This window comes from Brassica napus, chromosome A8 (assembly GCF_020379485.1).
Source record: "Brassica napus cultivar Da-Ae chromosome A8, Da-Ae, whole genome shotgun sequence".
NCBI lineage: Eukaryota > Viridiplantae > Streptophyta > Magnoliopsida > Brassicales > Brassicaceae > Brassica > Brassica napus.
Genome location: NC_063441.1, coordinates 18,522,303 through 18,536,105, shown reverse-complemented (window position 1 = coordinate 18,536,105; position 13,803 = coordinate 18,522,303). Strand labels below are relative to the sequence as shown.

Below are 13,803 nucleotides of genomic sequence, written 5' to 3'. Positions count from 1 at the left end.
CATGAGAACTGAATTCTTTGGTAATAAGACGAGGTCAAGTTGGCCAACTTGTATGTCTACTTTTCATTCTCACGGTCACGTACACGTATTAAGGTATGTGTCAAGTTTGTCCACTTTTGTCACACAAGATGGGTCTTCTCATTCCATTTATTTGGAAAAATGTGTGATGAACAGTCCATGCATTTGTCTGACCGTCGTCTCAGTAGTAGAAAATAGTACAAGCAATATAAACTATGATTAATCACAAAAAAATTAAGTAATTCAATTTTTTTTCTAATAATTCACAGAGATGTAAGGGATTATATGTAAATACAAAGAAAACATCTTCTATAACTCTTTTAATGTATTATATATTTTATATTTATAAGTATTTTATATAATGAAAGTACATTATAAAATCGGTCACACATACCATGTGACTGGCATTGTGGTAAAGACCTATGATTGCTTTATTCGAGAGGCCTCGAGCTACAAATTACAATGAGAGTGTTATGTACACAATTCTCTAGTTGTAGTTCACAGTCCACATGCTGTTTTGATCAGTTCTCCCTATGCAGAAAGGGGATATACATTGTTGGATCTTCACAGAAAAGATGTGTTCATTTTGATATTACATTTGTTGAGGTTGTGTTCCCTTAACTCTGATACGTAGGAAAAAACAGTTATTCTGTTTCAGGTGACTTCGAATATTCTCGGAGTAAAACGAGGAACTTTGAAAATTAAGCAGTCAACCTTCATTTTGAAAGAAAAAACAGTCAACTTTCATATGCTCATAACGTTGAAGCCCTGAAGTGATGTGGTGGTGGCTGAAGCTCTACCACTTAACATAATCTGTTTTTTATTCAATGAAGCAGAGTTGGTCCAGTTGGACATATGCAAATTCTCATTGAGCAATATACAAAAATGTTCTAGATATATTACAGATTAGTAAATACAATTAGTGTCATAATCAAGATTTTATTCGAATATTAATGTAGCTACTCCTTTTGATCGATTACAAAGTCCTTAATACTATGGTCAGATTTTGATATACCACCTATAGTGAGGAATAGACTATTACTAACTACTACTCATTCAAAGTTTATATAGCCATTTAGCTGTAATGGCTACGTCCATATACTCGGACTCCAGTATTATTGATTGGTTGGCAAAAAAGTATTAAAATTTGTTTTGATAATAAGTCAGCACCATGTTAAATGTTAACTAATTAAAATGTACTTGTTTGACCAAAGACAATAAATAAAAATGTATTTTATCATGCAATTTTTGTAGAACTATTTACAAGTTGCATTTTATGTGATTCATCTTTGTCCAGTTTCTAAGTCGCCCTTGTTTTCTTTGTCGGCTTTTCCAAGTAACATTCTTTAATATTTCCAAGTAATTTTCTTCCTATGAAAATGATTTTGTACTTTTTTGTTTATGCTAAAGAAGCTTGTAATTCCATTTTTCTGATCTACCTATGAAAAGGAGATGTTTCACTATAACTGTAGTTTTGCTTTGTGTAATCAGAATGAATGGATTACAGTCTATCAGTGATAGTTTATTCAATAGTATAATCTTATCCACTGGTATAAAAGTTTGAGGCCTTTTTCATTCAGTATAGTCTGATACAAAGTTTTTTTTAGTTTTTTACCAACAATATTGTTTGTCAAAAAAGATTCCTTCAATATTAGAAAACATTATTATAGTGTGGTCTGTCTACTCTATCTTCTCCACTTCTCACCTTAATACAAGAGATGAAGCACCTAACGAATTACTTTTTTCTCGCAGATTCTCACTTTGGGCTAAAATACATCAATGATCATTATACAGGTAAACACAGTAATTATGTTTTCCTGGTAAACTCACATTTTTCGACCAAGAAAAAATTAAACACACATTTCTTTTGAATTCGTATCGCACTAATAGATGTTATGTGTAAAACTAAAAATTATACTTTATAGGCCTAGGAGTTAGTCTTTTTTTTTTTAAACACTAAAATTATATTATTAAGATGAGATACATGGTGGAATGCGGTTGTAAGATACAAAGCCAGCAAGCAACGAGTACTTCTGGAAACTAGGCCAGCAAGCAACTGAATGCTTCTGGAAAGTAAGCCCTATCAAAAGGGAAACAGCCTAGGAGTTAGTCTCGATTTCAGTTTTAGAACAATTTTAGCTAATTTCGTCCAAGACAAGAAATCTTAGTTATTTTAAAAAGTTATAAAAATGTCTTATCCACACTCTCACGGGTCTTTGGACTTCTTGTTTCGGTGTATCTTATGTGTCTTGAAAATCTCACTTTGGTACATTAACTTTTGCATGCGAATATTTATAATGTACTCCCTCTGTCTAAATCTAATGTCCACCAATCATATTTTCAAAGTATATTTGTCTAAAACCAATCACAAACCTCTACAGAATCTAATACAGTGCAAATGTCATAGACTTATCAAACATCACCACATAGATTTCCCCAGGTTTCAAGGTGGCACAGACAGCATCTTCATTCCTACGCCTGAAAACATGTACATGTGTTTCCACTCGTTCGGTTTATCCATTTTATTAAACCACTAATGACCTTGTTATTCTTAATACCACTATTAGTTTATTACTATCCTTTGTTTTGTAATCTTACATGACACGAATATATAAAAGAAAACTCTTCTGTCACGTATTGTAATAATCCTTTTTTGTAAAGTGACGGTTAAAAAACGCCAAATTGTTGTTCGCCAAACAAATAAAATAGTAATATCACAAAAAGAAAAACAATAAATAATTATTTAAAAAATCATGAAACGAGATCCGTGTAAACTGAATTATCCGGTTTGGTGACGGAGACCTTCCAACACTTAACCTCCCCGTCAAGACTTCCACTAACGATTGAAACGACACCGTCTAACTCCGAATCTTTAACCGCTGCAAGCGACTTAACCGGCTTCGTGTGACCGGAAAGCACCTCCAAGCAACTATAACAACCATCTGTTCCGCGCCGCCAAATCCTGACCGTCCGATCAGCAGATCCACTTAGAAGCAAATCGGAGACGTTAAACAAGCTCAGAATTGCTTTATCGTGTCCCCTCAAAGCACCACTCACCGCCATGTAACTGGAGCTGTCCTCTCTCTCCCAAACCAAAATTGACCGGTCACACGAACCGGAGAACAAAACCGAACCATCCTCATTTAATGCCAGAGCGTTAACCGCCGATTTGTGCTTTTCCAAAGTCGCGACCAACTTGTACCGTTTCGAATCTGCGGGTTTCGCCCAAACCCGGATACGTCTATCCGCGGATCCAGTGTAAACGGTGCCGTTAGTAGAAACGGCGACGGCGTTAACGGCGTCATCGTGCGCTTTAATAGATTCCTGGCAACGAAGGTCGGAAGCTCTCCATATCTTCAAGGTCTTGTCCCAAGAAACGGAGTAAATGAACCCGTTATTAACGGCGAGAGCGGTAACGGCGTCAGCGTGTTCGATCCAGAGACGTTTTTTATGACGGCGAACCTGAACGTAGTTTTTAGGAAGAGCGAAACGTCGCAAACGGTCGTTTAACGTGGGCAGAGTCGTTAACTGTTTGTAACCGTTTTTGGCGGTTAATTTCCAAACTCCGATTTTACCGTCCTGATGAGCAGTGAAGATTTTTTCACCGGAGAAACCGACGGACTTGACGGATCCTGAGAACGGATCCTGGCCGTTGAAAGTGTCGAGATGAGCACACATGGCGCGGTCGTAGATGCTGACTTCGTGTCCGGAGACTGCAAAGACATAACCGCCGTTGACGGCGAGACAAGTGACGGGGAGACTCCGTTCCCGGAGTTTAAAAGAGGAGGTAACGGAGTGAGAGACGGTGACGGCGAGAGTCTCGGCGGGGATTTTCTGGAGAGAGGGAACGGAAGGGAGGGTCTGGAGAGAGAGACTGCTGTGGAGGCTGGTGGAGCCGGTGGCTTCGCTGAGCGAAGATGACGTGGCGCTGTCGGTGGAATCCAAATGCGTTGGAGATTTTGGTGTTCGTCTTCTCCGGGAAGAATGTTCTGAATCGAACAGCCATGAGATAACCCGCATGCTCGTTAAGTTTCTCTTTCAGTTTCTGGTAAGCTTCGATTGGTGAGAGATGTTTTAGCTTCTTGTAGGTGAAGGTAGAGATGACGAAGAGATATGCAAAGTATATATATACTAGACTAGATTTACAACCGGCTCTTTAAAAGCCCCAGACTAAAAGGTTGTAAGTTTATGTATTTTAAAAAATTGACAGATTTTTTTTAACATATATTAAAAACATTAAATATTATTTTATTATTTTTGTTCTATTTTAAAGAAAAACAACTAAAATTTAACACATATTTTTATATTCAGATTTTCAAGTAAATACATTAATTAAAAGGTAAAACATCAGATTTTCAATATACATATTATATATATAAAACTGAAGTATCATGTAATATATTTGAATTATTGGGTATTTTGGTAAAAGAAGAAGCATAGTCAAATACCCAATGGTGTGTTTGCAGGGTAAAGAACAAGAACTTAAAAATCAATGAAAAAGAAAGACATTGGGTCTGCGTTACAGCATTGATGAGGTTGGAAGATAGCGCATGAGTCAAGGAGAGAGTAGGACACTGTAACTATGAGCCAATTCTATCATCAATAGCTAAAACTATGATGTTTATGAAGATGTAGACGCACTTTTTGAATGTTGAATAATTGCGATCAAAGGAAGTAAATGAACGGGTGTGAGTGCATAAGTGGGAACTTGGACGAAACAAGAGACTAAGTGTAAGAGATTGGTCACATCGTCGCTGGAAAGTTGCTAACTAAAAGAAAGACACAATGAATGGTGTCAATGTCAGAAGGGAGCCACATTGAATAGCTTAACCAGATGGATAAATAATGTTTGTTTCTTTTTTGGTAAAATAACCAGATGGATAAATAATGTTTGTTTCTTCGTAAAGAAACTATACAAATTGGAAAACTCAGGTCGTTATCTTGAGTAGACTGGGAAGCAGCGATGACAGGAGATAGTCAGCCAAGAATAGTGAAAGGTTGGTAGGAAGGTTCATGCAGTCTTTCTCATATGTTTCCCAAGAACCTACAATCTGCTTTGTACTAAGGAGAAATATCAGCTGTTTTATGCGACTTTGCTTTAGTTTGCCATAGGTCTATCACAAGTCATAATATACCTATGTAAACACAAAACAAAAATATGCTTATTTGACAAACTAGAGGAAAACATTTTTAAAATTGACCAATGTGAAACCAGTGTAGCCTAAAAAAAGATTAAACAACTGACACTAAACCTAAATAATCACCAATATAGATTCGCTTCATGTCTTTTAGGGCCTGACTAGTTCAAACGCAGCGATTGCGGTTGCGGTTGCAGGAGTTTGTGGATGCGGACGGTTGCAGTTTCTAGCGGTTTTAAGAGATTTGTACGACTGGTACTGCGGTTAAAAAGAGTAATACACCAATATTTGAACCCGTACGCACTATGCATACCGCTCTTTCTTCACTCGTAGATGGGTCCATCACTGAGCTTCTAAAAGTGAACGATCCTCAACACCAACCGAGAAACTTGCTTGTGACTACACCCTTCAAATTCCATGATGTAATATTTTTTTTAGTGAAACAAAGTTGCTTCCCTTCATAAGTTGCCTAGTACTTGTAAGTGGAACTACTAGTTATTACAATTGTAGAACTGACGTCTGAATATGAATGACCATGCATATGTTTGCAGCCTACTTGACAAAAATTCAAAACCGGATTTGGGTACAGCCGGATAAAACATTGGTCTCGGCTCCAAAAATTTTGGACAAATTTTATATAGATAAAGGCCTCCAAATTATGAAAACAATTTTTTTATAAAATTCCTTTAAAAAATATTTCAAGCCCCCGAAATTTCAGATCCGGCTCTGTAAAAATTATATTTAAACTAAATATCTCAGTTTAATGTTTTTGATAAGCAACATTTACTTCAAACAGACAAAATAATAGCAATTGTATTTTTTTTTCTTTCTGAAACTTAACAAGGACAAACTTCCCTGCAGCTCTGTTTTGAATTTCTTGTTTTAAACTTGTCAGAAAACAGTGGAGGTGAAGTTTTTCTTCATTAAATGGTGATATGTCATTATGATAACTGCAGCATGTTTTGAGGACAATGCAAACTTCACCGCTGCTATTCTTATAAGTTAATTGATTCAGGAAACTATTTATGAACTTTATGACGACTTCTTAAAGGATCGGATAATTTAGGGATTCTCTTATCAAACATATGCATTTCAAAAAAGATTGCCTTCAGTGGTTACGAATCTACCGAATTATCATGTATTTTGCATTTTGAAAACATAAAAAATTGACATACTATTCGATCCGTAATTCTGTATTTAATTTTATCATTGTTAATGGGAAGTTTCGTTTTATTTTTTCAGTTTTATTACAAAGACAACGTTTCTCATAACAAAGGGGGAAACAAATTACAACATAGTCATCACAATCATCCATATATATATAAATAGTCTCCAGTCAATGTAATCTTATCTCTCTCATGATACTACACAACTCAGAGAAACAAGAAAGAACCGGCGATGGATGTAACACCAACGACGACCGCAGAGACACCAAGAGCCGCCGCACCGCTGTCAGCAGCTGGGCCTGAAGGTGCAATACTACCGTATGAGGAGTCACTTCCTAGAGGACCAGCCACAGCCACGTCACCATCACCAGGAGAAGCAGCTGCATCGTCGTCGGTGGTTCCAATGGTGTCCTCGGACACTGGAGCTTCGACATCGGTTGTGGGAGTAGAAGGAGCTTTGGAGGGTGACGATGAAGGAGATGGAGAGGAGGCAGCTGCGGCGAGGCCAAGAACGGCCAAGAACACGAGGCCAAACACTACGAAAACGTTTTGGCGACCCATTCTTCTCTGTTCTCTCCTTCAACGTAGATTCCTTTTAATTTATTTTAGGATTTGAGGTTTAGAGATTGTGATGATCGGAGAAGAGATGGGTTTGGTGTGTTTATGTAGTTGTCTTGTGTGATTGAGATAAGAAAAGCAAAATAGAAAACTTTTGTACTATTATGGAGGAATACCGTTCAATCAATGGAGTACCTAAAAATGGGTTTGCTAAGATATATTTTTCAATGGTAACAAGCCAATCAAGAGAAAAGAATGATAACATGCCAATGAATTGATTCAATACAAATATTTGAACATGTCTTTCATTCGTTAACGAACGGATAAAATGAATGTAGACAATATGAAGATGATTTTATACGCTTGTTATAGAGTATACTAATACGAATACAATATAACTAATATCGAGTTAAATGAATTGATCATTTGATCAAATATGAGAAGAATTGATACATTGTTCACTCGGCCTTAACTAGATATTGAATCTAGATGTGAAATTTATAAATAGTAACCCTGGATTGTCTTGTTCGTTTATGATTGTGATATGCGACTTATAATCAAATATTGTTATTTGTCACATCGATTAGTTGTAGATCATAGAAAATTAAAATTTAAATCGTTAACTTTTTACTGATATTAATTAATGGTTTGCAATCAGTTATCTATCGTCTTATACAGTATAACCTCTTTAAATTAATAATCTATAAATTAATATACACTAAAAATCTCTATAAAATAATATAATTTTATAGTCTCAAATTGAGTTTTTGGTTCAATTAGTATATCGATAAATTAATATCTCTATAAATTAATAAAAAAATTATAGTTTTGGTGTAATCCTAACATTATTAATTTATAGAGGTTTCAATGTATATTCATATTATTATTTGCAATGCGATATTTCACGTTCGAGCGTTAAAAGTTAGAGCGCTTAAAGTTAATAATATTCTTAATAAAATTTTATATAATTTATTATATAAATAATTTTTTTTAATAATATTAAATATATATGTTATACTTGATATTTGATTATAAATTAATATAATAAATTGTCAAAAACATATTAAAAAAGTAAGATAATTTTTTTTATATATCGTGTTATTATCTGGAAATAATATTTTATATTATAAAAAATTTAAAAAATATATATATAATTAAATACTAATCAAACAAAAATACTTGTATAAAGATATTTAAAAAAAGATTTCTAATATGTGAGTGTTTTTTTTTAATTTCAACATAATAATAAACATATATATTTGATGAAAATGTTTGATTTTAAATTTTTAAGAACATAAATAATAACTTATTAACTGGGACTTCTAGCTCTAGTGGTAAAGGGCTTACAGCTGTGAGTACCGCCATCTGGGTTCGAATCCTGGTCACTGGGGAATTAACATTTTGACATCGCCAGGGACAGAAGACCGACACGTGGCAACACATAACTAGTCTGGATCACTCACACCAGGATACCTCTGTATAATTCAAAAAAAAATAATAACTTATCATGATGGTTTTTGAATTAACAAGATATAAACTAGTAAATATTTGTAAAAAAAATTATGTACGTATTTGCGAACAAAACAGCTAGTTATTAGTAAAAATAACAAAAATAACAACAAGCTGCATATCACATCCGCAAGTAAAAGTACATGGCATGTGATTGTGATAGATCATGTTAACTGTTTATTTCACTAACAAACGATAATTCTGGGAGCTCTCATTAAATCAGAAATATTTAACATAGAGATTCTAAGATGGATACATTGGAATTATTTGAATTTTACTATTACATTCCTAGATCAATTTCACCTTTGTTGCATAATGACTATGTAAGCTCTTTTGAATAATTAATGTAATTGATTTTAAAAAAAAAGAAAGAAACTAGTTAGACGTAGTTGCATGGTAATAGAAGATCTTTCCTTTTTTTTAGATCAAATAGAAGATCTTTCCGTATCAAATAGATATTTCGTTAAACCTGAAAAATAAACAGATGGGCTTTAAGCTGAAAGCCCAAATACTTTCGATTGATCATTGTATTGAATACCAGGTAGGTACATACATGATACATTTTCTATTTTGTGTCGTCAAACAGTTCTAATAAATCAATAGATGCAAGAGTGTCTTCGCTGTTTTTGGAGGTGATCTTGAAAGCATTATTACATGATGTTGTGAACTTAAGTAGGCTTATGGAGGTAGTTTTGAAGAATTTCAGGCTAATGGAAAGAAATGTGAATCCGTCCAAGTTGGTCCAGTTATATCTCTGGTTTTGAGTTGCCAATATGAAAGAACTTAGAGTGGGCCCTCCAGATTGTACCATGATATTTATTAACATACTAAACCAACAAAATGCGTAACATGATGGATGCTGAAAGTCAGGGGGACATGATCATTGGTTTTGGACTTGTCCTGGGGCGTTTTTGGGACCTACCTCTTACAAATCTTCAACCTATCTAATTTCTGATTCAGTTTGTGTACCACAGGAAAAAATAATAATGAGAACATATGAGAGATACTGGTGGTGGGTTAAGAAGAAGAAGCAAATGGCTTTGGTGTTGTTCATGATAGTAACGTTGATGCTTCAACTCCAGATGAAAGGATGTGTCGGTTGTCTGGAAACTGAACGGATGGGTCTGTTGCAACTCAAGTCGTATCTCAAGAATGGTTTTAAAGTAGAAGAAGAAAGCATGCTGAAATCATGGAGTCATGATGATCCTATCAGTGATTGCTGCCACTGGAAAAGGGTAAAGTGTAGTGACGCTACTACCGGTGGCTACGTAGTCCACCTCTCGCTTGATGAACTCATACCCGCCAGTTATGAGTTAGAAAACCAGTCTCTAAATCTGTCTTTGTTCCATAGCTTCCCTCGACTCCAAAACCTTAAACTTTCGTTCAATAAGTTCAGTGACTTGTTTGATCCCATCAATGGTACATTTTTGCCAGCTTAACCCCAATTTTTCTTGCATGAAGAGTATTTGTTTCCTTCTTTGTAAGAATGATACTTGTGTTGTTGCAGTACTGACAGGTATGACAATGTTGCAAGAACTGGATCTAAGTAATAATGGATTCACCGACTTCGACAAGCTAGGTAAGATCGTCATATACATAACCAGAAGAAGTTAATAAAAAAAAACGTAACCAGAAGAATAGTTGAACATCTAGACCGGTTAGTAAAAAAGAAGAGAAGCATGTAGTGATAACGATTCTAGATAATATTGTTTGGTTTGATAAATACTGGGGTGATTGGGTTGGTTGGCCTGTATGAGTTGTTTTTAGCTTTAATCTTTACCTAAAATTAACAAATTTTAAAGTTACATCGAAAGCCGTGTTTGACTTGTAGAGAAAAAAAAAGCATTTGACTTAGGACATCATTATTGGTGTCTTTTAAGTTGGGTCCTTAAGCGTTGGATCCTTTAGCTTTTAACTAAAAAAACTAAGGAACGGCTCTTAAATAAAGGACTTGAAAGAAGTCCCTTAGTGTTTTTAGTTAAAAGTTAAGGGACCCTACGCTTAAGAACCTCAACCTAAGGGACACCAATAAAGTTGCTCTTACGGCTCCAAATAATATCAAATTTTAGGATTCCCTAATTTCTAAAAAAAAAGTTTGAGTGTATGCTTAAATCACAATTTTTGTTGGATTTCTACATATTTCAAAAACAGTTTTTTTTTGTTTGAATAAGTATTTTTCTCATCAGTTTATTATGTTTTATTTAAAATTCTTATGACTTAATTGCTCTTTTAAAGTTACCAATTTTATAATCATGATAATTTAGTGAAGTAATATATAGATAAATTTTTGGTGTAATTCTTTCTTTGACATTTATAATTTTATCTATTACTATTTTTTTATATATGTATAGTAAGTTAAAGAAATTATGTAAAAATTTACATGTTACCTAATTTTTTTAGCAATTTAATGAGTATATTTTTCACATTAATTTATACTCGTTCATACAATATAATATTTTTGTTAAAACAATAATATATATAATAATTTTTTAACATTTAAAACTTTGTTAAAACAATAATATATTTTTATTATTTAAATTTGAATTAAACTTTATAAATTTCTATTCATATTCGCTTTGGCCCCCTATGAAGCTCCAAACGCCACTTGTTATATCCGTACAGCTAAATCAATAAATCCTACAAACTAAATTCTAAGATCTTTACAATTAATTACGGTCCAACCAATAATTATTTGTGTGTTAGAATGCAAGAGTTTAATTTTAGCTAAGCAAGTGAATGATTTGAAATTCGAGTTTTTTTAGATGGCTGGTGGAGCATGCAAGACTGTTTTCTATTTAGTGTCTATCCTTTCAATTGCAGGTGTAACGCTTCCTTCATCTTTACACGTACTGAATCTTGCAAACAATCAATTACCATCGACACCAAAAGGTGAAAATATTAAAAATCGTGTCTCATCTTTACATATCAGTCTTAGTGTGATCATCCTCTAACAAGTCTTATTTTGACTAATTCCAGGCTACTTGAAGATTTGCGCATTAATGAATCTTAGAGAGCTGGATTTAAGCTCCAATGCTTTGACAAATACTCCTTATTGTCTGGCTAACTTAAGCCGTCTTCGAACTCTTGATCTATCCGAAAACAAAATCAGTGGAGACTTGTCTTCCTTTGTACCTGGTCTACCATCAACGCTTGAGTACTTATCCCTTTTTGATAATGACTTCAACGGTTCCTTCTGGTTCAGTTCGCTGGCCAATCACACAAGACTCACAGTATTCAAGTTGTCAACGAAACTTGGTACGATCCAAACTCAGGCTGAGAGCTCCTGGCTTCCACCGTTTCAGTTGAAGATACTTAAGCTAAAGAAATTCAACCTTGGCAGCACAATCCCTACCTTTCTTGCTCATCAACATGACTTACGCTCCATCCATATTACTTATAGCCAATTGAAAGGAGCATTTCCGGTCTGGCTTGTGAAGAATAATACAAGGCTGGCGGCTATTAGACTGACCAACAATTTGTTGACAGAGCTTCGACTACCTTCTAGGCTTGTTCATGGACTAAATTTTCTTGATGTCTCATGTAACAGGATATATGGTTCACTTCCAGAAGACATAGGGATTGTTTTTCCACATCTAAGGTACATGAACTTTTCTTCAAACCACAATCATGGAACCATTCCATCTTCTATGGGCGAGATGAAAAGTCTAGAATTCTTGGACATGTCCGATAATCGTCTATATGGTCAGCTACCCAATACGTTTGTACGTGGTTGCTACTCGCTGAGTGTTCTGAAGCTCTCCAATAACCAACTCCAGGGGAAAGTATTTCCGAGGCATGCAAATCTTACTAGTTTAGTTTGGTTGTTTCTTAATGGCAACCGTTTTGGCGGGAGTCTTGAACAAGGTTTGTTGAACTCAAAGTCTCTACGTCTGTTGGACATATCAGATAATAGCTTTTCCGGCACGCTTCCATATTGGATTGGTAAAATCTCGGGACTATCCTTTCTACTCATGAGGGGAAACAAGCTAAAAGGTCAGGTGCCTCATCAACTACAAAATCTACAGCTTTCGGTTGTAGACATGTCCCACAATAGCTTTTCTGGCTCCATTCCAAGGAATTTTAATGTTTCATCTCTCAGGGAATTAAGGCTACACAGCAATGAGTTTATGGGTTCAGTTCCGAGCTATTTATTCAAGGCTAAGGGATTACAGGTGCTCGATTTGCGGCACAACCGTATTTCTGGAATGATTCTGAATACTATTGGGAAGACATCTGACTTGGGAGTTCTTCTTCTAGGGAATAATAGCTTTCAGACTCATATCCCTGAAAAAATATGTCAGCTAAGTAATGTTGGTCTCTTGGATTTATCTCACAACAAATTCAAAGGCGCCATACCATCATGTTTTGGTAAAATGTCTTTTGGATACAATGCAATAATCAATCCATATGATTATTCAGTAGGATTTTCATCCTTTCAACGCTGGCGCTATCCATCAGCTCTTTACCTTGTTGATACCCAACTAGAGCTTGGCCTTCAGTCAACACCAGCAACTACAGTTAATTTTTTATCGAAAAGCAGATATGAAACATATCAAGGTGATATTCTTCGCTATATGTATGGTCTGGATTTGTCAAGCAACCAATTATCCGGTGAGATTCCAGTTGAAGTTTGGGATCTTAAGAACATCATATCCCTGAATTTTTCAAGCAACCGCCTCATCGGCTCCATACCAGATTGCATTTCAAATCTGAAGAGTTTGGAGAGTCTGGATTTATCTAACAATAAATTACATGGAAACATCCCTCCTCAGCTAGCCGATCTCAACAATTTAGGATACTTCAATGTCTCATATAACGATTTGTCAGGTGAAATCCCTTTCAAAGCCCATCTTGTGACCTTTGAAGCAACAAGTTACATAGGCAACGATCAGCTTTGTGGACTTCCTACCAATAAAAGTTGCAAAACCTCGAAAGAATTTGAAAAGCAGTTCAAAGAGGAAGAAGAAGAGGAAGAGGGTGATGGTGTGATAGATATGATGTGGTTGTACTGGACGTCTGGTGCAGTCTTCATCTCCACATCATTGGTTTTGTTTGCTTCCCTCTGCATAGACTCACGCTGGTCCCGTGAATGGTTTTATCGTGTTGATTTGTTCATTCATCGTCTTCAAAGCTTTAAAGGACGTTTCGTGTGCAAGTGATTCCATGATGGGTCAGTCCAAGGTACACTGTTACCTATTTGCTAAAACATGTATGTTTGACGTTATTATCTTTGAATAAGGACAATCTTAATATTCTATGTTTGTGGTGTATGTCATCAGTAGAAGAACATGTCAAAAAAATATTAGTGGTATTAAACAGTTTCACAAACTTCTAGTTCACGTATCATATAGTTTATTACATTGAGATATATGAAAATATTACAACGAAATAAAATAATTAAAAAGGCATTATCA

At 35.1% G+C, this 13,803-nt stretch overlaps 3 protein-coding genes across 3 annotated transcripts; 1 reads left to right on the top strand and 2 right to left on the bottom strand.

Moving 5' to 3' along the window:
• Window positions 1-2,630: 2,630 nt before the first annotated feature.
• LOC111199799 (protein JINGUBANG-like) lies at window positions 2,631-4,463 on the bottom strand. Its single transcript, XM_022690221.2, has one exon. It carries the CDS (start codon window positions 4,036-4,038, stop codon window positions 2,770-2,772), a length of 1,269 nt encoding a protein of 422 aa, XP_022545942.2. The 5' UTR covers window positions 4,039-4,463; the 3' UTR covers window positions 2,631-2,769.
• A 1,905-nt stretch (window positions 4,464-6,368) lies between these two features.
• Window positions 6,369-7,097, bottom strand: LOC111200098 (anther-specific protein BCP1-like). Its single transcript, XM_022690770.2, has one exon. The coding sequence runs from the start codon at window positions 6,881-6,883 to the stop codon at window positions 6,530-6,532; it is 354 nt and encodes a 117-aa protein (XP_022546491.1). The 5' UTR covers window positions 6,884-7,097; the 3' UTR covers window positions 6,369-6,529.
• A 2,116-nt stretch (window positions 7,098-9,213) lies between these two features.
• LOC106361882 (receptor-like protein 1) lies at window positions 9,214-13,735 on the top strand. Its single transcript, XM_013801691.3, has 4 exons — window positions 9,214-9,808; window positions 9,897-9,968; window positions 11,210-11,278; window positions 11,366-13,735. The coding sequence occupies exons 1-4, from the start codon at window positions 9,376-9,378 to the stop codon at window positions 13,546-13,548; spliced, it is 2,757 nt and encodes a 918-aa protein (XP_013657145.2). The 5' UTR covers window positions 9,214-9,375; the 3' UTR covers window positions 13,549-13,735.
• The last annotated feature ends 68 nt before the right edge of the window (window positions 13,736-13,803 follow it).